Source organism: Sander lucioperca, chromosome 21 (assembly GCF_008315115.2).
Source record: "Sander lucioperca isolate FBNREF2018 chromosome 21, SLUC_FBN_1.2, whole genome shotgun sequence".
In the NCBI taxonomy this organism is placed as follows: domain Eukaryota; kingdom Metazoa; phylum Chordata; class Actinopteri; order Perciformes; family Percidae; genus Sander; species Sander lucioperca.
In genome coordinates, this window is record NC_050193.1 from 28,224,127 (window position 1) to 28,249,700 (window position 25,574).

Below are 25,574 nucleotides of genomic sequence, written 5' to 3' on the forward strand. Positions count from 1 at the left end.
TCAGAAGCTAACTGGATAAATGAGATGGAGGCTTTATAGACAGTTGTAGCTTCAACAAAGCTGGAGCCTGGAGTGACTTAGCGAGCTGGTACCTGCTTCGCCGGGGCCCGCAGCCACGTAGGTAGAAACGGGGGAAAGGATCCCAGCGCCTTTTCCTAGAAGCCCCTGACACTTGTTTTCCTGGAGCGACACAGGAAACCTGAACCTTGTGCCACAGCTGTGAGTGGTTTGCCTCTGCATTTCCTTTCTCTCCTGGCCTCCTCCTCACCTCTTCAGTTTCCCCTTCAGTCTCCTCCATAGACTGGCAACATGTGCACACACATACACACACACATCAAATGCCATTGTGACTAACCTCCCGCTATCTCCGTCTGCCGATCTAGACAACCGGTCATTTCAGGCAGACGTGCATAATTGTAGAGCTATTAAAGTGTAAGCGTAGATTTGTTGTGTTCTCTCTGTTGTGGTCGCTCTCCCCCTGCGAGTATTTGTCATTCTTTTGTTGTTTTTTTTTTTGTGTGCATTTACCAGCAGTTGCAGTTTGTCCCCTCCACAGGACTTAGAGAGGGCACCGAGTTGACTAAAACATTTGTGTATAATTGTAGAGCGTCTTGGGGTTGACTGTAACATTTATGTATAATTGCAGTGTCTGCGTCTTTGTGTATATGACTGCATTTAAATGTATGCATCTCAAAGTGAGTGCTCTTTTACATTTCACTGTCTCTGTGTGTGTGTGTGCGTGTGTGTGTGTGTGTGTGTGTGTGTGTGTGTGTGTGTGTGCGTGTGTATGTTTTCTCTGTGGCTGCTGACCTCCGGCCAGCCTTGTAACGGTTTGACCATTGCCTGTTTTGGTCCCTGTTTAGTCTAGACAGACATCCTGAGCTGATCTGCATGACACCCAGACAACAGAGAGCAGATAGTGGCATTTCTTATGTCTGCAGGCAACTTGGACAAGTTTTTCTTTCCTTTTCTGCCTGATCTCCCTCTCTCTCTTTCTCCCTCACTCTCAAATTCCGCAGACTTTGAGAAGTTCAGACAAAGAGTTTCCAGACTTTGGCAGAGGTTCATGTCCATGCTAAGACCGAGCGGAATAGTGCAGGCTTTGTACTTAAATTTGTCAAATGTTTGACCTCCGCATTTGAACTGAAGCCTGCTCTGTAGCGATGCGCGGTGAGATTTTTACAGCCCGTGGCTGTTCCACAGACCAGACCATCTGTTCCAGGGCACAGCCAAGCTGTGGTCTACAGACAGAAGAATGAGAGACGGATAATGAGGGAGAGAGGAATTGAGTCTGAGTGATGTAAATGATACAGAGCAATGGGACTCGTCCAAAGGAGAAGAAAAAAAAAATGCATCCCAAACACATGCTGGTTTGTATGTAAATCCCTGACACTGATGAATTCTCTCTCCTCTCCTCTTTCTTTCATGTTTATTCTCGTTTCCTGTTTGTCTCACGCTGTTTGTCTCTCTTTCTCTTCACTTTGGCGCTCCACTTCTTCTTTTCTGTCCTCTCTCTCTCTCTTTCTCTCCACAGACCAGAGACTAGACTTGAACAAGTTGAGTCCCAATGACAGTGACACAGTCAGAGGCCAGATAGTGGGTGAGTACGGATGGACGCACAAAAACAGGGACGGGTTTAGAACCACGCTAAAGATTTGGAAAAAACGATCCCTTTTAATTAGAAAGTAAATGGAAGCTACACACAAACCTAATCCCTAAAATGGTCTTTCTGGGCTAATTCCCACTGGCTGTCTTCATCACCATGAGGTCAGATGTACAGCATGTTGTCCTTCATTCACTGTGTATTAAATGTTCAAGGAGGGTGGCATACTAAACCACTAATGGGCAGCATTTACAGCAAAAGGAAACTCGCTTAAAGCCAAGGTTGACTATTTAAAAGTCATTTCAGTATTTTCTTTAAAATTATCTCGTCTTCTTTGATTAGTTGCTTTGACAGTTCTTGTAGTAATCATGGAGCTTGTAATGAGCATCCATGCCAAACATACACTTTACGACGTGAACATATAAGAGAGCTGAGCCAGAAGGCAAAGCTCTCGATCTACCGGTCAGTTTTCGTTCCTACCCTCACCCATGGTCATGAAGGCTGGGTCATGACCGAAAGAACGAGATCCAGGGTACAAGCGGCCGAAATGGGTTTCCTCAGGAGGGTGGCTGGCGTCTCCCTTAGAGATAGGGTGAGAAGCTCAGTCATCCGTGAGGAGCTCGGAGTAGAGCCAGTTGAGGTGGTTCGGGCATCTGGTAAGGATGCCCCCTGGGCGCCTCCCAGGCACGTCCAGCTGGGAGGAGGTCTCGGGGAAGACCAGGACTAGGTGGAGGGATTATATCTCCAACCTGGCCTGGGAACGCCTCGGGATCCCCCAGTCGGAGATGGTTAATGTGGCTCGGGAAAGGGAAGTTTGGGGTCCCCCTGCTGGAACTGCTGCCCCCGCGACCCGACCCCGGATAAGCGGACGAAGATGGATGGATGAACATATCTCCCACCCCCACTTTTTTTTGTTTTTTTACGGATTCTTTTTTGGGCATTTTTTAAGGCCCTTATTTGGATAGGACAGCTTAGACTTGAAAGGGGAGAGAGCAGGAATGACCTGCAGCAAAGGGCCGCAGGTCGGAGTCAAACCCGCGGCCGCTGCGTCGAGGAGTAAACCTCTATATATGGGCGCCCGCTCTACCAGGTGAGCTACTCAGGCGCCCCACATAGACAGAATTTAAGAAAAGATGACATAACACCCATAACATGTAAGACAATATAATAAATAACCAAATAGACAATAAACTGTAAAACAAATTAAACATATATATGTTTTAACGCCATAAGCACATAGTACACGTCTCTCCCCAGCACAAAGCTTTTTAGGAGCCCTCCAGAAGGTTCAGGTACTTTCCCCATTTTCTAGTGTAGACATCCAATCTGGCAAACCATTTGTATGACATCTTTTTAAACGCTGCAACCCTAGTCATCTCACAAGCCCTCTCCTGGATGGACGGCACCCCTTCATTCCTCCATCCTCTCAAAAGAATCTGTCTGGCTATCATTAAACTAGTTTGGACTCAGTTTAACACTTCCTGAACCACTCCTTACATCGGCATGAATTGGATCCTTGGATCCCTTTTAAAGCTGGTTCGCCCGTTACTCCTGTTATTTCCTTACAAGCAGTGTAGCGTTTAAAAGGCTGGTTTTTTTTTAAACGGAGTCCGGGGTAGTGATCACTCCACACAAAACAATACGTAACATCACCATTCCAGCAAACTTCACAGAGAACAACGAGGGTAAAACCGCATCACCGATCTGTTTTAACCCAATATTCTCCGGTCCAGCTCAGCTAAAAACACTGAATCCGTCAGCCCGTTAGCGTGTCGTTCACTACCGAGCCCATTTGTAACTGGCTCGGCTAATAACGTTATGTTCACTTCACCTGTTCAATAACCTGTAGATAACACACTCGTCTGTTTCCTCACTGCAGTGCGTCGCTGCTGATTAACGGCGGTGCGCCACTGCAGAATGAATAAATGTACACATCAGAAATACTCTTTGAGTGTGAGACTGTGTTCAGCTGTAGTCTGCTAAATGTTGCCCATTTCCTCCTGCCTATTTTCTCGTTGCTCAAAAAAGCCTCCCCAGTCTTCATATAAAATGTAGGATTAGATTTCATAACACCGGACCCTCCCTGCAGAAGGAAAAGATGAAAATGCAACTTCCCTTTTAACCAGACCCTCCAGGATACCACTGATAAAAAATGTAACCCCATTCCTGTTACTCATAAAGATATATAGTTCCATTTTGTGCTTCGATAAAATATCTGTGCCTGCACTATAATCTGCTGTCTAGTAATAGTGCGTGCATCTGTCTGCCATGTGTTGCTGCAGTGAGCCTGCAGTCTAGGGACCGGATAGGCTCAGGAGGCCCCGTGGTGGACTGCAGTCGGCTGTTTGACAATGATCTCCCAGATGGGTGAGTTGAGTTTGGGGGGGGAAAATCTCGTATCATCTCAGAAGGAGTTTTTTTGAGAAGCTGTTGCAAATCCTTAACAATAAATGCTGCCTTCGAGTACGGGGGTAACGTAACTGTGTCCGTGCTTGGATACTTTTTGGCTAACATTTTATCAGAATATCAGTTTTAAATACAAGTCTAAATGATTGTGTAATGTTTTCAGTAGCGATTTTTGCGATACCAGTATTGGAAAAGCCTCCGATTATGCCTAAAATGCTGGTATCAGTATCTGAAAGTACTGGAGATTATGCACCGATCCGATACCACGTAATTTAGCTCTGAAGAAATTCTATCAATGCTATGCAATCTGGCAAACTGTTTCTATGACATCTTTTCAAATGCTGCAACAAGAATCTGTTGGGCTATCATTCAATTTGGACTCAATTTAACACTTTAAAGTTCCTTTGACTATTAATCAGTTATTTTTTCGAAATCCACATAAACCACTCCTTACATCGGCATGAATTGGATCCTTATCTAAAAAGAAAATCTGTCCCTTTTAAAGTTGGTTCGCCCGTTACTCCTTACAAGCAGTGTAGCATTTAAAAGGCTGTTTTTTTTAACGGAGTCTGGCGCAGTGCTCACTCTACATAAAACGCTACGTAAGATCAGTTTGCTGTTTTATCTCATCAAAGTCACTTTTAAACACTTAATTAGAGATGTAAATGTCCATCTACATAATAACAATTCACACGTAGATTCTAAGATGTGTACAAAATACTTTTTGCACTTTGGGGGCGATCGCCCAAGAAAGCACCGCAAAAAGACAGGAAACAGCGTCAGACCGGATGTGTCCGGATATAGCCAGTAACCTTGCAACGGTGTCCGAACATGGACACAGTTACGGTAACGATGTTCGGAATATGATAGTTGCAATGTGGCGAGACAGAGCAGCGAGACAGAACACTACGAGGTGGTTCTGTGGCTGCCTAACCATGTCTGCTCACTGCTGCGTCTGTGTGTGTTTCTGCTGCCAGCTGGGAGGAGCGGAGGACAGCGTCTGGACGGATCCAGTACTTGAACCACATCACACGCACCACGCAGTGGGAGAGGCCTACCAGGTGAGTACACTCTGCAGCCCACAGAAACTCCAACCCAGACCTCTTAAATCAAACAGCAGCAGGCCGACCGCATCTCTGACCTCAGTGCTCCCAAACTGGCGAGGAGTCTTTCCAAAAAGGGTGTCAGACAGACCGCTCCAGACAGCGGTGTTTAATGGTGTGTAAGAGCCAGGGAAGTCACGGAGCTGACAAGAGCGGGAACAGAGGCATCTCTTCCCAGCTCTGTCTCCGTCTTTAATACTTATGTTTCTGTTTATCACTTAGTTCTTACCAAGCTTTACCTCAGGCAGTCTAACTACCTTTGTGTTTGATGGTTTGTTAGTGTGCTGCCTGTTATGGGTTTCCCAGTTAGCACCTAAAGACTTCCTAAATGCTGCCCATTGATTTGCTGCTGTTTGTGTTTGTAGAGGTGGCTTCATTATAAGGGCCATTATCCAAGCTTGTAACTGCAATTTCCCTAACCTAATTGATATCGAATTTAAAAATGTAATCCAATCAAGACTGTGAATTGGAATCGAAACGATTTGGGAAATCCTTTCATTATGGTTTCTTGTACTCCCTCTTTCTTTCTTACACCCTTACCATTTCTTCTTGGTCTTCTCTGTGCTTCTCTCCTTCCCTCTCGCCCCTCTCAAGGCCTGCATCAGAGTACTCCAGCCCCGGCCGGCCTCTCAGCTGCATCGTGGATGAGAACACGCCCGTCAGCACCAACGGGGCCACGCCTACCACCGTATTGCCGCCCGTCGACGGTGACCAGCGGGCCCAGGAGAGACGGGTCCGCTCCCAAAGGCACCGCAACTACATGAGCAGAACCCACCTGCACACGCCCCCGGACCTCCCTGAGGGATATGGTTAGTGGGAATCCAGCACCACAGAGTGGACATGAATATAGTATATATACTGTGTTTAAAGGAACACCGTATCCCTGGTACTGCGAGCAAATCACTCCGCCCAAGTAGCAGAAGTAGCAGTGCTTCGCCTTTCTGAGAATATAGTTCCCAGTTTATATACGGTTAGAAGATGGCTGTGTGTCATGTGACCTTGTTATTTGTACACGCTGTGACTATACAAATCACAACATGTAAACAGGAACATGTTGGCATTATTTTGTCACTTATTGGGAGCAGTAGGCTAGATGGAGCCGGTTACCTCCAGGATCTGTGCTAAGCTAGGCTAGCGGTGGGTGCGTCAGACAGAGTTATGACACACACGGAGATGAGAAGGGTATGTATGGACTTATCTAACTCTGGGGGATACGGGGAATAAGCTAAAGTCCCAATAAGTCAGCGTGTTCCTTTTAAGATAAGATAAGCCTTTATTGTCTCCTATAGGAGAACTTTGTCTTGGGCAGTCGAGAGAACAAAAATGTGCAAATGTTCCACCAGAACAAATTCCTTCCCGAGACTATTTAGCAGAGTTACCGCTGCTGCGTCCGGAGCTCAGCAACGCCCAAGACGATTGTGATTAGAAGTGCAAACAACCCAGAAGGTTTTTTTTTCTCCTGTCCCAGATTGTCATGTAGCACTGTGGAGTCTGGCTACACCACAGATACATTCGGTGTGGCAAAAAAAGCTTTTGAAACCACGTCACTATGCTATTAATACTGTATGTCTGGCCTTTCCTATCTTGAGGCAGATAAATATTTAATATTGTGATTGCACTAGAGTATGCTGGGTTATTTTATCCTCTATGAAAGCCATCTCTACTTCCACTATGAATCCTGTCATCATGGTAATGCTGTTGTGTTAATTGCTTTGCTTCCCCCCCCCCCCCGCTCTCAACACTGGGCATCCACAGTAACCCAGCTCATCTGTGTCCTCATTCAGTGCAGCGCCGCTCTGATGATGCTGCAGCTCCACACAAGGAGCCTGAAATACTGGCTCCATTTTAGACAGAGATCTAGTTGAATTGATCTGGCTGTTAAAGGCTGGCGGCAGCCATCCACCCCCCCCGTTCTCCTTTCTGCACACAGTCAAACAATCGGACGCATTCATGTAAAAGCAAACACGCACACAAACACACAAGCTGCGATCCCCCACACAGCCCAAAGGAGTTTTGTTTATCTTCACGGTAAAATCTTATGTAGGATTTGCGAGCCAGAGCACATATCAAATCTCTCTCAGTCCTTCAGATTAGGAGGCTCTCTACACATCTGTCTCGCTCTCTCCATCTCTGTCCTTACTTTCTTACTTAAGTTCTTGGGCAGTTCCTATAAAAGCTGTCGGCGCCTCTGATTCTTCTCTTGTGAGAGCACAACGGCCAAGATATGTCACCCTGCGTGTCGGAACGTAAACAGTGTTTTCCCTAGGTTTGTGGACGACTTGGGTGCACGTATTTGGCGGGAGGTTTCAGGGGTCCTACCTCAAGAAAATGTTCTGTTCTTTTACAGAAAAAAATATGCAATTTCACATCATTTTGGACCATTATTATTTCCATATCGGTGTGTAAAACGTTGGAAAAGCTAGAGCAGATAGTAAATAAATAACACTCAAAAAACTTAAAGTCAAAACTTGTTAAAGAAGTCCACAGGGGACCGACTACAACCATCAGATCTGAGAAAAGCCATTAATTAGTTTTGACACCCACAGTGATTTTATGTTGATTTGGTGTAGGTAGTGCCCAAAACAGCTTAGGTGCTGCGCCTAAGCCTTACAGTAAATATGGTAGGGAAAATCCTGGTCTATTGTGCAGTCATCGGGGTGGGCGTGGGTTTTGGAACTTTTATGTGCACACACACACACACACACATATATATATATATATATATATATATATATATATATGTATATATGTATGTGTGTGTGTGTTAAAGCAGGGCGGTAGGTCCAAAGGGATGCCAGAGAAACGCTGTCTGGCAGACTCGTCTCATGGAAATATCTCTGTCAGGGCGCTGACGAATGAGCTCACCTACTCAAAAAGTCAGACAACCCCATCTCTCCTCTCCTTTCCTCTCCAATGTTCTTCACCCTGTCTCTCACCCCCTCCCCCATCCCCCGCCTCTTCCCCGGCTGCCTTTCGGAGTCTCTGCTCCCTCAGACGGTCCTTTCATCTCCGTCTGCGTGATCTCTCTCTCTCTTCCGCAGACGGATTATAAACACAATCTTTCTGCACGCGCCACATGATTAAACTCAATTTCATTTTCCATATATTTTCGAAACATTTGACACTTGATGCCAAGGTTTAGGCAAAATGTTGTGCCTCCTTTTGTTTTTAATTGGATTCACCACATTGTATAACCAAGGATCTCCAGATCTTGCATCGATTAATCTCGTTGTTTTTTGGGTTTTTTTACGTCCCTCCTACAGAGCAGAGGACCACGCAGCAAGGCCAAGTGTACTTCCTCCACACTCAGACCGGTGTCAGCACGTGGCACGACCCCAGAGTACCGAGGTACGTCCACCACAGACGGACAGATTTGTGTGTCTTGTTTTGCTCCGTTTTCACTATCCACCGTATAAACTGTAAAATGTATAAAACACAAGAACAATAAAATGCATACACGAGAAATTGAGCTGTCCACAGATGCTCGGATCAGTCATCATTCCTTCAGTCCTCCTGATTTTACCCAACAGTCACGGCACTGACATAACTGGCTTTCCACATAACTTGTGTCATGGTCTCTTAGTCCTGGTCCCCCTTGTAGTTTGCTGTGAAGCCTGCAGCTGATTACGAGCCTGACATGCTGTGAGAAGACCCATGTCACGGGGCTCTGAGCGATTCGGTCCTCTGGCACGAGCGCTGAAAGGCCTCACTCTGGGACACCTGGCCAATAGCGTTACGAGTCTCAATTAGCCATACCAGAGGCTCTTGGGCAAATACTCAGTCAGGCATGTGTGTCCTATTGATTACCGTATTCCAAAAAGAAATGCACAGGCACACAGATCTGCTTGTGCGTGTGCAGAGACGGACTTCATTGCACTCCAGACGCTATCAATAAAACATGACTGATATTATAATACCTGGCCACTGCTTGCTTTCTATCAGTATATGAGTGATAGATGATCTTTTTATTGCTCTTGATAGGAGGCTATTGGTCACGCCACACCTCGCCAGGTGCTCCTCAGACAGCTCCAACATTAGCAGATGGCTTAGCTGCCAAGCTCTCATCGCTCGTGAGGCTCTGGTCCCTTTTGGCTTCGACCCCGCAAAACAGAAAAAGTCAGCGCCAGCGCAGCGAGCCTGCTGTAATTTCTGAGCCTTTTTTGTGTCTCCACGGAGTCCAGCTGAAAGGGGTTGCAGGGGCAGCAGTAAATAATTTAGATGGGAGGAAGAAGAAAAATAGAATAAAAGTGATTTCTCAGACATCTCGGAATCTTGCTGTCCGCCTGAGTCCAGTTAGTCAGTGCTTTGGTATGTTTTATACCGTGAGTGTGAGTGTGAGTGTGAGTGTGTGAGTGTGTGTGTGTATACGCTTTGTCTCTCTTTTCCCCTTTCCCACCTTACGCTGCGTCTATTTTTCTTAAATTCCTGCATGCTGATGCTTTATTGTGTGCTCCTCTGCTGTGTTTCAGAGATCTTAGTAATGTGAACTGTGAGGAACTGGGTCCACTGCCTCCAGGATGGGAGATACGGAACACTGCCACCGGGAGGGTTTACTTTGTCGACCACAACAACCGAACCACGCAGTTTACAGACCCGCGCCTCTCCGCCAACCTGCATCTAGTCCTGAAGTGAGTCCTACGGTGCCCTTGAGCCAGCAAAATGTGACGGTGAAATGAAAGTAAAGACGGGTAACGGGGTACAAAAGCGGAGAGATTAATTTTCTGGTTTTTTTTTTTTTTTACGTCTGTAGTCCAAGTCCAAGCCCAAGCCCCAACGGTTCTCGAGGAGGCATCGAAAGTCAGAATGTCAGGTAAGGTTTCGGGCTTCATGCCAGTAGACTGGAACATACACAAGCACACTCTCTATTCAGACATTCACAGACTCACTCACTTGGCCTCCCCCTCAGCCGATGTTTTACAGCGGGATCCTGTGCCAAGGTGTGTTCGCCACCTGTAGAGGTTCAGCGCTCGGAGTAGCCCTGCACACACACACACACACGCACACACACACGCACACACACACGAACACACATACATACACACAGATATACATATGCAGTGCACTCCCCCCACAGTCTTTCTTTCCACACAAAAATTCAAATTCCTCAGCCCTGCAGAGGTTTTGATCATAAAGGCGTTTTAGCACACAATCCGTCACAAAGCTGGCTTTGGCCAGACATCAGATAGCTGAGTGGAAACCAAGGCTGCTGTGTCTGTGGCTGAGGAGCGTCTTACATCCAGGAAATGGTGCATAAATTTGATGCCCAAGTCGATGAATGAACTGTGTGTGTGCGCGTGTGTGTGTGTGTGTGTGTGTGTGTGTTCATGCTTCTGTGCTTGGTAAATGCCTACGCGCATGGATGCACGTGTTCAGAATTTCTTCCCCCTATGCAGCTGTTCAAACACAAACTGTGCTGCGATAGCCGTAGAAATACCCATAGGTCCTTGCGCCACAAAGGTGGAGCAGTGTATGGGTGCCTTGGTGGGCCTCCGCCGCCTGACCTCATTCCTCCTCCGTGCAGAGAGAGACGGAATGCATCGATGGAGAGATCAGGTTTCTTCCTTTTTTTTTCTCCTCCCTGTTCTGACGGATCAAAGAACGTGTTTGGGATTCTGTATTCGTTTTGCTCTTTCTTCATCCATGGCCCTCTGAAACGTCTTTATAAAAATGTAGCCTGGCACACCACATTTGTTTTTAATGTAGGAATTTTCTCATAAGCATGACTATGCCCAGATGTGTGAAAATCTCATTGAATATGTATTCTGGGGGGATAATTAGTTCACATTTATTTTTTTATGTATTATATCACAGGCGTGATCTCTATAGCTATTAGATGTATTAATGTTCTGCAGTTGTCATTTGTACATTTTGTTTTTATATATATAACAGGTATTTAGTATATAATGTGTTAGATTTGGGCTGTAGAGTGCCGTACGTCTCCTAGTTATTTAAGGACACATGGATCTCGGCCTTGTGAAATCACTTGTTTAAAAATTGTGCATGAATAAGGTTTAACCATAGCCTACCCCGATCCATTTGGATTCCATTAACCCGCTAATAGAGGATCTATTTGGTACAGTTTCTGTCCTAACTGAAGCCGCTCTATTACCGCTAATAGAAGCAACTTTCTCACTCGTGACAAAACTCTGGAAAACATATCAGTCGTCATGGATTTCCATCAAGCCATCTGCCTTTTATCAAGTCAGGGATTTTAGAAATGTTCACCCCTCATGTGCCGTCATCCCACAAAAATGTTCTATATATATATATATATATATATATATATATACGGTATATGTCCGTCAAAGTTGAAGTATATTGCCTTTTTTATTTGCTGAAGACACTGCCTGAGCATCCAGACCAGGATTTTTGGTTATATTTTCCCTATGATGTTGCAATCTTCTCCCGAATTCAAGCCCCCCACCCCCCACCCCCGACTGGTCAAGGTCCCTGTTCAATAGGTAACTGAATCCCTGTCTGCTTTTAAGACCTGGCTGCAGGACTGCCCTCTGTACAGTTGCATGAGAAATAACCGTGTCATTTCCCAGACGCTTTTGATTTGTTGCCTAGCAAAAGCATTGCTTTTATTACGCCGACTTGTCCCTGCAGTGAGCAGCATCTTCAGGTAACATGCACCAGAGTCGTGCTCATCAGTCAGGAGTTGGAAAGAGAACGAGAGAACTCTGGGGGCCCACAACACGAGAGAAAGAGCAACAGAGACGGAGCAGGAATGTTTGATTTATGGGTGAAAGTGCAGGAAGAGATGCTCTGTGTCCTCTCATCTCTCTCTCTCTCTCTCTCTCTCTCTCTCTCTCTCTCTCTCTCCTCTCCCACCCTCTGAGTTGTCTGTTTGGGTGCTGTCGGAAGAGTGCCCTTTCCTGCCTCCCCCTCTCCCTCCCTTACCTCCCCTCCCAAAGAGTCTAGTCTGCAGGAAATAAAGGGATTCAACAGGAGGTCTCGAGTGTCCTATGGGGCCCTGTGGCTTTCTGGGATAGCAGGAAGTGATTGAAAAGCCAAACTGGATTCTGCTGGGCAGACACCAGAAACCAAACTCAGTCACTTTGTTAAGGAGAAGTTGTCATTGTGGTAGAGGAGAATGCAAGCCATAGGGCGGATACTTTTCAGACTGTATTCTGTCATGGAGTGAACTAACTTGTAGTTAAAGGGTAACTTCTTTTTTTTTTTTAACCCAGACCCTATTTTTCCATGTTTTGGGGTCGAAGATAGCCATGGAAAACCCTCACGAACTTACGGCAAATTTAAGATTTGCTCTGCAAGTCAGTCTGGCCAAGAGCCCATTCAAGCCCATTTCCAATTCAAGCAGCTTTTTGTTTTACGTTCAACATGACAGCCACTGAAGCGCAGCAACCCGTTGATGCCGCTGTCGCTGCTACGTCACCCGGATCCTTGGTCTGATTGGTTGAAGGACTATCCAATTGCGCCCAGAGGCATTTGAGTGGCGTCCGTTGGTGATGCCCCTTTGGAAATGGGCTGTGAATGAAGCTTCCCCAGACCCACTCTCAGTTACAACTGAGAAGGGTCTGGTGTCAACCAGGCTAGGTCGAAGTGACTGATGGGAACAACCATCTTTGAAAACGGGTCCAGTGTTAAGCAAGACCGCTGCAACCAGTGGCGGCAAAACAAGCTGCATTCTAACGTGTAATGTAACAATTGCACACCTTCAATTTACGTTCACAAAGTAGTGAACACAAACACAAACAAGTGCTGTTTTGCCTCTGACGTGCTCAAATGCATCTGAAATGCATCAAAAGCCGTCTTGGTTCATCTTTCCACTGTTCCAACAATCGCCACTCTGGTTTGGTTGAAATAAACCCTTCATTCACTCATTTACATGTGGAAATGTGCTGGCTCTACTGTACATACGCTGAAAGTATTGCATATATAAATGAAGTCTGGTGAGTTTGGCAATCGCAATTTCGGGGCTGTTTCATGTTAAACTAAAAGGATCTTACTCTTTAACTAAAATGTCTATCTCTGTAGGGATCCTTTCATAATGTTGTCAGACATTTAGAATAATAATCTGAGCCTATTAGTGGCAAAAACAGAATTTTTAGTGGGCAGAAATTGACAAACATTTGCCCTATAGCGTTGAATAATGACCCTTTTAAGGTTCCTCCTGTGTTTGTTTGCTCCATTGAATGTATTTATTTAACCCTCCTGTTGTCCTCGGGTCAAATTTGACCCATTTTCAAAAAGTTTCTATATAACAAATTAGGGTTTCTTTCAACTAAATTGAAAAAAAAACAACGTGTATGGTTCCATACAACTAGTAAAGTAAATTATCAGTTCACTACTTTCATTGAATTTGGGTGTTTTATTCAATTTTATGGCATTTGAAAAAAAACAATTGATAAAAGAACGTTGAAAAAAATCGTCAAAAACATAGGAAAAAGTGCCAAAAAAATTGGATAAAAGTGAAAAAAAACGTTGAAATAAGTGCCAAAAACGGGGGGGGGGGGGGGAGAGCTACAAGTGTCGAAAAAGAAGACCAAAACGTTGACCAAAAAGTTTTAATTTCAAAATTTTGACCCAGAAAAACAAAAAGTTGCTTGTTGGTCGACGGGAAGACAACACAAGGGTTAAACCCTGGCATCACTCAGAGTTTTATAGCCTACATATCCATATCCCATGCAGTCAGACTGACGTGTATGGCTTCCACCACCCTCTGTGCTCGGCTCTGGAGTCTGGTGTTTATGACCCTGCTCAGGGCCGATCATGCCCCCTACCCCCCACCGGAGTTCAAAAGGCCACTGTGCAAATAATCCTTTAGTGCCAGCTCCATAAAGGCTCTTTTGATTCTGTGTGTGTGTGTGTGTGTGTGTGTGTGTGTGTGTGTGTGTGTGTGTTGTGCGCCTCCCTACTGTGCCACCCTCCGAACACAGCGCCTAGTTCAAAACTTGTTTTCTCAATCAAACGGCAGAGTGGAGACCTCTGTCATCATTAACCGCAGATGATGTTCACAGCCACACTGTTGACACTGTGGCTAACCGCTTCCGTTGTTCCTGTGTTTGAAATGTTTCATCAAATGCTGCTTTTCATTCTTTCGTTTTTTTAGCACATTTGGCTTCACTGTTCATCCAATAAAGTAAGAAGATGGTTATGAGAAATGATTTGAACGGCAGGAAAGTTAAAACTCTGAATGTACATGATTTTTTATAGGAATTGTACATTTCTATAGCATCATATGTGTATATATGGTGAAACAGATCTTATTGAGTTTCACAAAAATACACGAATGAAAGTTCATTATACAATTAGGCACAGCTTTCTCTGCCCACCCAACTCTAAAAATAATAAGTAAGTAAAAGAAAAATGAATAAACAAATTGAGGAGAAAAACCCCTCTATTTTGACCAGACTCTTTTGGTGGGTAGTACATGGTGTGAGTTTCTATCCATAACAGTGCCGGCACTATTCTCTCTCTCCATCTATTGAGACAAACTTTTGGACTTGTAAAATGTGCCAGGTGGCCTCGATGACCCTGTTCATTACCTCAAGTGTACATGATGAGTCAAAAGCAACAGAGGATCTATTTGCAGAACGTTCTTTCCTGTTTTTTGTCCTTAATCTTGTCCCTCTGTCTCTTTCTCTTGGCCCCTTTCTCCCTCTCTTCTCCTCACCTCTCTCACCTTTTTCCCACGCCGCTCTTTTCGGCCTCTCTACCTCCCCAGTCGTCAGAACCAGTTGAAGGATCAGGCCCAGCAGGCTCTGGTGTCCCCTGCTCAGCTCCCAGAGGAGGCCGAGTGCCTCACGGTGCCCAAGTACAAGAGGGACCTTGTCCAGAAGCTCAAGATCCTCCGCCAGGAACTGTCCCAGCAGCAGCCTCAGGCCGGCCACTGCCGCATCGAGGTATCCCGCGAGGAGATCTTCGAGGTGAGGATGGAAAGAAACAAGCTCAGTCGTGTCATCATATCGTCTGAAGCTCACAAGGGAGGCCTGTTATTAGAGACCCTCAGAAACGGTGCTAAAATAATTTCGCACCGAGGGAAATTCAGCCAGAGCATGCGTGAAACTAATTAGAATGCATAACAACGTGGTAGAAAAACATCTAATCTAATATTTGCTCCATTGCACAACCACATGCCCTCGTTTTCCCCAAATCTCCAGCCAACAAAGCTATATTTGGCCCCGTAAGCAACAAACAAAAGCAGTTCTGTCTCGTCCCCCAATCTACGAACAATGCCAGTGCACTTCATGCCCTCCGATAGACGCAAACGGCACAAATGTCTCCTTCTTTTGTACCTGCAGAGCTGCGTGTAATTGTGCAAGTTATTTATTGATGCAACCGACCGACGTTAAACATTCCCTGAAGGTTTTTCTTGTCTACTCCCATAAAGGTCATTGGCCGTAGCGGTTTGGCTGTGAGAATGATTTCTCTCTCTCACACGCACACACACACACACACACACTGCTATCTATGATGTGTGAAGGCAGTCTGTTCAAAATCTAAAGCAGACGTCTTGTTTGTGGATGAGGATTTTTCTCAAGTGCGTTTTCTCAGCTGGGGAGTTTCTTTTTTTCCCCCCGCATCTAGGAGGCACGGGGCCTTCATCAGAGCAACAACACCTGCAACAGACTGCATGACCCTCATAAAACATGCACTGGAATGTGCTGGAACAGCCACGTCTGTTAATCTGAACGAAGACATTTTTGTTGGCTGATCTCAATGTGAGCGAGAGAGAGAGAGAGAGAGAGAAGGGTGGGAGCGGGGGGGCTGCAGAGGACGTCTTGAGCTTAAGACATAACTGCATAGTGTCTCCAGACCAGCTGAAGCATTACAGTATGACTGAACAGGCAAGTGTTAGCTGGTGGGCTGTCAGACATGCCTAGATGTGTACTTTTTCGGCGTAGATAAGACATCCTCATTTCTCCCACAGCACCTCTCTGTTGTCTGCTGTATCTGCGGGGCACAGCGGAACCTGCGGCTGTGTTGTTAGAGTCTTATGCCTGTGTTTATTATAACTGCCCCTAATCCACTTTAAATGAACCCTCCCCGTGACGCTGTGAGCTGTCTGCACATGATGGGATGATGAACACTGGTTGAGCCTCACAACAGAGAGCCGAATGGAAAGGACTCGTGTAACGCCACATTGCATCTCTCTCATTTCTTTCAACACTGCTACAGTAGATCAACTGCCTTGTTTTTCTATCTTTTAACTTCGCTCCCGTTTTGGAAAATCATTTCAAATGTCGGTCTAGCAGTCGCCATGTTTACCATCAGAATCCGCAATGGATTTATTTATTGTAAGTAGCACTTACGAGGAATTTCCCTTGCTTCTTGGTGCATACATAAACATTAATATGAAATAAACAAACAATAAATACAGAAACAAATAACAAAAATGAGGCTGTATGGATTAGTGCAGGATGCGCAAATGTCGAGTGAAAAGTTTCGGAATGTACAGAGGACAGGTATATATTTTTTTCCATTTCGTTTCATGTTTATTTGAATAGACAGATGCTAAGACATAGACATTTGTGCAACAAATCTCCAATGTACAGCATCACAGCATTTATAGCTATTGCTAATTTCCAATGGTCCCTAGAAGGGCTTTTTAAACATCCATCCATCCATCTTCTTCCGCTTATCCGGTAACGGGTCGCTTTTTAAACAGTCAGAAAAAAAGTGAAATATTGCCACTTTAAAATACATAAAGTACATAAACATACAAGGCACATCCATCTGTACACCCCCCCCCCCCCCACACACACACACACACACACACACACACACACACACACACACACACACCCACACACACACACCCCCACCCCACCCCACTCCTATCTGTGACTACAGGTTGGATCATCAATTAAAAACTTCTTCAGTTTAATTTTAAAAAGCTTATTATTTTGTATTGCTTTTAGCTCAGTGGACAGCTTATTCCATGTCTTAGCTTCCTTAGTTGAGAGTCCAGGATGTAAGACTGAGAGTCAATGTCAGCGGGGGGGCGGGGGGGGGGGGTTCCGGGGGCCTTGTTGATGAGGCTGACAGCAGACTGGAAGAAACCGTTTTTATGGCGTGAGGTTTTGGTCCTGATGGACCGCCACGCCCTAATGTGCCTGGAACTGGTCAGACATGATTTTTGTCAAGTACCCCCAGAGGCAGGACCCTTCACCTGTGATGTTCCAAACTGATGAATGGCTTTTCTTAAACTCATTCTCCTTTGAGGACCATACATTAAACCTGCTGTCTTGACTGCTGCCGTTTCTGTCTTTGACGCGTGGCATGTGCGTGTGTTTGCCTCTGTGTTGCAGGAGTCGTATCGCCAGGTGATGAAGATGAGGCCGAAGGACCTGTGGAAAAGGCTAATGGTGAAGTTCAGAGGAGAGGAGGGGCTCGATTATGGAGGAGTGGCCAGGTAAGAAGCCGTAGCAAAAGAAGAGCATGGTACATTGAAAAACACAGACTTTGGTTCTGTAAATACTGACTTTTGTTACACAGCAGTCTGCCTCCTAGTGGAGGAGCCTAAGAACTTCACCATTGTTTTGTGTGGTGTGGATTAATTTCTTCATCAGTTTAAGTTTGCATGTAGGGTTGGAAAGATGAATTGATTAGTCGATTAGTTGTCAACTAATAAAATAATCGGCAACTATCGGTTTGAGTGATTTTGTTTTTAAAAAAAGTCAAAATTCTCTGATTCCAGCTTTTTAAATGTGAATATTGTTCTAGTTTCTTCTCTCCTCTGTGACAGTAAACTGAATATCTTTGAGTTGGAGACAAAACGAGACATTTGAGGATGTCATCTTGGGCTTTTGGGAAACACTGATCCACATTTTTTAAAAACATTTTCTGACATTTTATAGACCAGGGGTCTTCAACGTTTTTTATGCCAAGGACCCCTTAACTGAAAGAGAGACCGAGCAGGGACCCCCTACTACATATGTTGCATAAAATGAAGTTGCATATTAAACTGGGCCTGCAATAACGCGTAGGGCAGCCTAAAGCCTTTAGACATTTTACAATTTTTTTTTGCATAGAATACTAAGCTATTAAAATAACAATTGTTGGCATGACTTTATAAATCATCTTTTAATGTTACACAGTGGCAGTGTGGCACAGTGAATCTTTAGGATGAACTGTATCTGTGGGTGGCTATCTTAGTGACGACCTTAACTATGGGCCAGTAAGCCTATCGTCAGTGGGGATTTATTTGTTAATAATATGATGGAATTATGTTAAGACATTTTAATTTTTGAAAAAACTTTTAAGAATTGACAATAATTTGGAGTACCCCCCTGCAGTGACTCTGAGGACACCTTAGGGGCCCCGGACCCCCTGTTGAAGATCTCTGTTATAGACGAAAATACTGATTGATGAATCGAGAAAATAATCGACAGATTAATCGACAATGAAAACAATCGTTAGTTGCAGCCCTGTTTGCGTGTTCTGAACTCTGATGTTCCAGTTGTAAGTCTTTTTTTCCTCCTGCCTGACCTCTGTGCGTCTGTGTTGCACTGTGTGCAGGGAGTGGCTCTATCTGCTGTCGCACGAGATGCTGAACCCGTACTACGGCCTGTTCCAGTACTCCCGGGATGACATCTACACACTGCAGATAAACCCAGACTCTGCCGTCAACCCCGTGAGTCACAGTCATTATTGACAGCACATAGAAGAAGAAAAACGTGTTTTTATGTTGCATGGCATTGACATGCAGACTCTAAAAATGACCTTCTTAGAGAAGGAAGTTTTGGATCAACAGGGCATCTGCAAGTCTTGGAACGTCTTAGAGAGTTTCCTCTTGAAATGAATTTCCAAAGGTCTTGAATATGTCTTTTCTTGCCTGCCGTGCCATAGCAGCAACATTAGTTATAACTCTATGTTCTAACGGCAATGGAGACTGGTGTGATTTTTAGCAAAAACTTCAATTGGTTCATTATTTTAAATGGGTTCATTCATCAGAGGGTCCAAAGAAAAAACACTATCCAAAATATTTAGAACCCAATTACAGTTGTGGTTCAATAATGATCACGATTTTCTGGACTGGAAAACCAATTCCAAATCGAAGGGTATTTATGTGGAGAAGAAATGGTTACATCAGTATTCTCCTCGGTCGTGCAACATTGTGGGGACATCGACTAAATACATCTTCTCATATAGTTTAATTCTTCTTCTTTTGGGGCCAAAACTATTTCAAATGTAAATAATAAATGTGGTGTCTGAATGATACTGTTTTAATCTATGTTAAAATAGTCATTGTTGCGTGGCCGGTGAGCTCAGTTGGTAGAGTGGGCGCACATATGCAGAGGTTTATTCCTCGATGCAGAAGGTCCAGGGTTTGAGTCCGACCTGTGATGGTTTTCCTGCATGTCTTCCCCCCCCTCGCTCTATCCTTTCATATCTCAGTATTCCTATCCAATAAAGGCAGAAATACCCCAAAAAATAAATAAAAAATAGTCATTGTTGAAGGAAAGAAGAAAAACACCAATGTACAGTCCCTCCAGAAAAACGCGATTATGCGATCGCATAATTCAATGCATAATCAGCCAAAGTCCGCATATTTAAGTGGGAGCCACATTTTTTCAAATACGCCGCACTTTCGCCACAAAAATTGCCGATTTCTGCGCAAAATATGCGGGGCTTGCATGATTTCATAATCCCTGCATTTTCATTGCAAACAAGTCACACATATCTTAGCAGAAATTTGAAAAATGTTGCGTTTACTTCACACAAGAGCAGCCATTTTCCCCTGTTGCCCTGGGAACGTTATGAAGTGACGTAATTACGCGACGTGAACATCATCGAGAAGCTGCAAACCCCGCGATGAAGCCATGATGAAACCGCAGTTTTTGCAAGTTCTCGCAATTTCTTTCTTCGCAAATTGCATAAATATCCCGCATATTCCATCGCATTTTTTAAGAAAACGTGCCACATAATCAAGGATTTTTGCCCGCAACAATCACAAAAAAACTCCGCATTTTTCTGGAAGGACTGAATGTAACTTTTGACCTGTAGTGTACTTTGTTCTTTCAGCTCTTCTGGTAACTCAACACTGTCTCTTCATTTGGAAACTAAAGATGTTTTGTCTCCCCTCAGGAGCACTTGTCTTACTTTCACTTTGTGGGCCGTATCATGGGGATGGCAGTGTTCCATGGCCACTACATAGACGGAGGCTTCACTCTGCCCTTCTACAAACAGCTGCTGGGTAAACCCATCACTCTGGACGACATGGAGTCTGTTGACCCTGACCTGCACAACAGCCTCGTGTGGATCCTGTACGTACACAACACCGTTACATAGAAGTCAACGACAGTCCTGACCTTTCTGTGGAAATGAAAAGTGAAAGAGGATTTCTGAATCACAGATTTCAACACATCAAACACGACGTTACGCTCTGCATTCCTGTCCACAGTCTACATTTGATACGAGCATGACAAAGTAGATGTGTTTATTTTACCAGGAATGTTCCCATTGAGACAAAGGAGTCCTGGCCAAAACAGCAGCATAAAAAGTTTCCCTTTAAAGAAAAAAACAAAGACTTCATCAAATATTAATGATGTGTTCAGTAACAGAATGTGGACATTGAGTGGTCAAATAGTTCTTAATCCTGTTTTTATAATCTTTAATTTCACCAAAAACGTATTTGGGTTCGAGGAATGACGTACATAATTTGTAAAACGTAGGTTTTTATTTTTTTATTTAGCCGTGTAAAAAACAACAGTTTTACATATACGAAAAATTAAGTAAAAAGACCATCAAGGGGCTTGGCAAAAAAATAAAACGCAAAGTCTATAAAAAAAACGGGACAGAAGGGGCGCCCGGATAGCTCAGCTGGTAGGGCGGGCGCCCATATATAGAGGTTTACTCCTCGCCGCGGTGGGCCCAGGTTCGACTCCGACCTGTGGCCCTTTGCTGCATGTCATTCCCTTTCTCTCCCCTTTCAAAGATTATTTTTTGGGCATTTTCAGCCTTTATTTTGATAGGACAGCAGAAGACGTGAAAGGGGAGAGAGAGGGGGAATGACATGCAGCAAAGGGACGCAGGTTGGAGTCTAACCCGGGCCCACTGCAGCAAGGAGTAAACCTCTATATATGGGCGCCCGCTCTACCAACTGAGCTATCCGGGCGCCCACTCTCTTCCCTTTCATGTCTTCAGCTGTCCTGTCAATAAAGGCCTAAAAATGCCCAAAACATTATCTTAAAAAAATAAAAATAAAAAAAGGGACAGAAGAAAGGAACAATTAAATGAGGGGAGAAAATAAAGAATGAAGAAAGAGGGGAATAAAAGGAAAAGTAATCCTAAAAACAAAACAAAATAGTCAACAGTTGAAGCTATCGATAGTTTTAGGAGTCCGTAGAGAACATAAATAAGGAAGCAGATTGTGTTTTATGGCCTCATTAAGAAAAATGTACACGTGTTCTATTCTACGGTTATTAGAACACAAAAAAAACGCTCATACAAACTGCAATGATGTGTGCAGAAACCCAAATCAGAGACAAATCATAACGCACCATGGTCTTTTATTTATTCTTCTGTACAGCACTTTGGTCAACATTGGGTGTTTTAAAGTGCTCTATAAATAAAGTTTGACTGATTGATTGATGGTACTGAATCTAACATTCAAGAGAAGAAAATGTGCAATTTTAGTGTAAAATTCATGATGGCTCACCTCGACTCTACTCACCTTTTTTGGTTTTCCATTATGATAAAAAGTCCCTGGTACCTGCTAACAGGTACTTTTTTTAGTACCACCTCAGTCGAGGTTCCAAGTGAGCTGAGCCGATACCAAAAGGTGACGTGAAAGTGACAGAGGGGGGTGTCCTGAACAAACCCGCCATTTTTAAATAGTTTAGCCAGCTGTTTTTTTTTTTTTGCTGCCTCCAGCTTCTTTAGAAACTAAATGTGTCTTCTGGCTGTGGCAACAACAACACACCTTCCACACGTTCTGTGTGTGTGTGTGTGTGTCGCGTTAGCTCACAGCAGTTTACTGCGGCGCCGCTAAATAAGACGACCAGCCACACTGAGGCGGTACTAAAATCTGCAGTGGAAAACGGACACACAGTGAGGCGAGTCGAGCAGGTACCATGTAATGGAAAAACGCCAAATTATACATTTGTATTTTCTACCAACTGATGAGTCATTTAGCCCAAATCCAAACCTGTCTCCTACCGTTTGATGACAGCGCCCCCCAGGGTTTTTGAAGATTTTTAACATCAGTGGTCTCTAAGCACTAAGTTTTCAGACCACGTGTAGGTTTTAAACTCATCGGCTGGTTTCACCGATCAGCACGCGTTCAACAAAAAGCAACTCATCAGATTTCATCGGCATGACAAGCACCTTGTATTTGTTACCAACGGTGTGCTAACGCCTGTTTTTGCCCTCAAAACAGTCATTCCGATGTTTGTCTCTCTTCAGGGACAACGACATCACAGGTGTGCTGGACCACACCTTCTGCGTGGAACACAATGCTTATGGAGAGATCATCCAGCATGAGCTCAAGCCCAACGGTAAGAGCATCCCCGTCACCCAGGACACCAAGAAGGAGTACGTGCGGCTCTACGTCAACTGGCGTTTTCTGCGAGGCATAGAGGCCCAGTTCCTGGCTCTGCAGAAGGGCTTCAATGAGGTCATCCCCCAACACCTGCTGAAGGCCTTCGATGAAAAGGAGCTAGAGGTACTTTAATTCATTTCCCATAATCACATCTCTTTGGACTACCACGCACAGCAGTAAGCATACTGCGCGTACAGTCAAGGCAATGAGTCTGTCTTTTTGAGTCTGTCTTTTTTGACAGAAACCTATGCATTTTCTTGCTATTTCTGACAATTAAATTAACAAAAATGTCTATTATGCTTGCTATTTGTATTCTGTAGTCGGAGATAACGGAGAAACAACAGAACTAAAATAAATCGTCCTGCTTTTCTGAAGTCACCATGTGGCAACATTTTGCCTTCCCCGTGAGCGAGTTATGTGAACCATAGGCGTAGATTTCGGGGGGGATTTGTATTTGTATGAAAGACAACCCACTCCCCAACTGTTCAGGGGGCTCAAAACGTACGGAAAACAAGAACTGTGTCTACTTTGCAACTTTGGTGGGTTAAAGAACACAACGGGGCCGTGAAATCTAAAGATAGACTTATGTAGATTTAGACTTTGGAGCCTCTGGCTTCAACGTGGAACAGATTTGTTGTTGAGATGTACATGATTCCTAAAAAAACAACCAAGAAACGCGCCTGATGGGTTACATTTGCAGAAAGTTTTTAACATAAATAAAGAGATTTACACCATAAATTGTTGCATAATAAAATTCACCATAATGCAGGAAATAAGTGTTTGATGGAGTACAACCCCTGCCGTTATTATGTGCCCCCCCCCCCCCAATGTTTTTTGTGATCAAATATTTATTTCGAAATTGAAAAATAGAATAGAAATTCTACAAACATTTCTAAACAAAATGCACAAGTGGGAATACTAAAACAGAAAACAGAGGAAACATCACAATACATTACTAGATTACATTACATTAATACATTACTACACTACAATACTTATTATTTATTTTACATTTATTTTTTATCTTTATTCATACATACTGTGTGTATATGTTTATACTTATATTGTTTATATTATTTTTATCCTTCTTATATTTAGAGAATGTGTGACATGCACCAACAACACCATGACAAATTCCTTGTATGTGTAAAAAACGTACTTGGCAATAAAGCCCTTTCTGATTCTGATTCTTTAAAAGATAAATAAATGTGTCCCTCAGTGTTGAAACAAAACCTGTGCCCTTGATGTGAACAAACAACAAAGGTAAAGCACGTGGGTTAATGGTGCATTTAACTGCACCTCGTAAACTCTGAGAAACTCAAACTGTTGTTGCAAAGTACCCTCCGGCCATCTTATTGTGGCGTTGCCGTCCCTGTTGAAAAATTAAGGTTTAAATCGAAAATTGAATCCAAGTGTAGATTTAGAGAATCGTAGACACATCTAGATTTCCCTCCAAGCACATTTAGTTCAATATATTGAAACGATTTCACGACACTCACAACCCTGTCTACTTCTTTCCTCCTGCAGCTGATTGTATGTGGCCTGGGTAAAATTGACATCAACGACTGGAAGTCCAACACGCGGCTCAAACACTGCACTCCAGAAAGCAACATTGTCAAATGGTTCTGGAAAGCTGTGGAGTCCTTCGATGAGGAGCGCAGAGCCCGGCTGCTGCAGTTTGTCACCGGCTCCTCCAGAGTTCCCCTGCAAGGATTCAAGGCCCTCCAAGGTAAAAACACCTGTGCACACATATTGTTTTGTCATGCAGTGTTTTACCTCAGTTTGTGGAAGACTTAGGTGCACGTATTTGGCGAGGGGTTTAAAAGGATCAAACCTAAAGGATCAAACTTTATTCTTAATCGTCACATACACACAGTACAATGTAGTGGAATTCTATTACTGCATTTTAACCCATCCTAAGTATTAGGAGCAGTGGACAGCTATACATACAGCGTCCGGGGAGCAAGTTTAGGCGTCCTTCCACAATAAAAAAAAATAAATTAAAAATGGCATTCCCCCATACATTTTTCCTTTGTGGGATTTTGCATCTCTTTGTTGTCGGTTTGTGTCCCTTTGTGGTAGTTTTGGCGTCTCTTTTTAACATCATTTGGAGCGTTATTCTCAACATATATTTGTCTAAAACATTTAAAAAAAAAAATTAAAGCAGATAATAAACAACAAACAAAAGCTTAAAGACAAAACTTTAAAAGAATTCCAACTACAATCAGATCTACATTCATTCAGCTTAGGTGCTGCCCAAAACGGCCAGGGTGCTGCACCTAAACCTTACAGTGGCTGTGCTATGTAAATGGGTGCATTGTTATGCAAGAAATGCAAGAAAGTCCTACGTATGAAACCACTCCTGAGAAAGCTTGGTGTGAATTGCCTTCTTTGTGAGATGGAGACCAGAGTGAGCACTCAGAGATACAAAAAGAATGTTAATGTGATGTCGGATCCATGATGTACGAAAGGTGTGGCAGCCCTTGCTGTTCCTTTGTCGTGCACACAGATTGCTCTACATTCACAGGCTCTGTCAACCCAACAGGGTCTGGCTGCAGACCTCCTCTGTGGGGCTCCAGGCAATCTGGGGCACATCTCATCTTGTCTGTCAGGACGGAAATGACGTAACAGGAAAGACGTAATTCAGTTTCTCCTACGAAAATGTTTTCGCTGCCCCTTCTCCTGTCAACACAGTGTAGGCTGTGTGTTTGGGATTCTTAGCTTCTCTGTGTGTCTGGGTTTCTCTGACCCGAGATAAACCCTGAGGCTGCGTGTAGCGCAGCGGTTCAATGGGTCCGTCCTGGCAGACGTTGCTGCCCAGAGGCATGAGGAGTACACCGTGATCCACAGGCAGGCAGCGCCCTTAAACACCTTATATAACATAGCGTTCTAGTACAAGGCATCTTGTGAGAAAAAAAGGGGTAAATCTCCCACAAATTGCAACAGAAAA

The 25,574-nt window shown here is 44.1% G+C and overlaps 1 protein-coding gene across 3 annotated transcripts in view; it reads left to right on the forward strand.

Moving 5' to 3' along the window:
- The window catches only part of LOC116065443 (E3 ubiquitin-protein ligase SMURF2), a 77,920-nt gene that overhangs the window by 48,394 nt on the left and 3,952 nt on the right, over positions 1–25,574 (forward strand). For all 3 annotated transcript variants that reach the window (XM_035996595.1, XM_035996596.1, XM_031320967.2), the window contains exons 5-17: positions 1,535–1,600; positions 3,886–3,970; positions 4,987–5,070; positions 5,707–5,921; positions 8,376–8,460; positions 9,582–9,740; positions 9,863–9,922; positions 14,804–15,005; positions 17,391–17,494; positions 18,601–18,715; positions 20,170–20,348; positions 22,489–22,747; positions 24,152–24,353. In XM_035996595.1, coding sequence (XP_035852488.1) covers positions 1,535–1,600; positions 3,886–3,970; positions 4,987–5,070; positions 5,707–5,921; positions 8,376–8,460; positions 9,582–9,740; positions 9,863–9,922; positions 14,804–15,005; positions 17,391–17,494; positions 18,601–18,715; positions 20,170–20,348; positions 22,489–22,747; positions 24,152–24,353 — 1,815 coding nt within the window. The remainder of the gene's footprint in view (positions 1–1,534; positions 1,601–3,885; positions 3,971–4,986; positions 5,071–5,706; positions 5,922–8,375; positions 8,461–9,581; positions 9,741–9,862; positions 9,923–14,803; positions 15,006–17,390; positions 17,495–18,600; positions 18,716–20,169; positions 20,349–22,488; positions 22,748–24,151; positions 24,354–25,574) is intronic.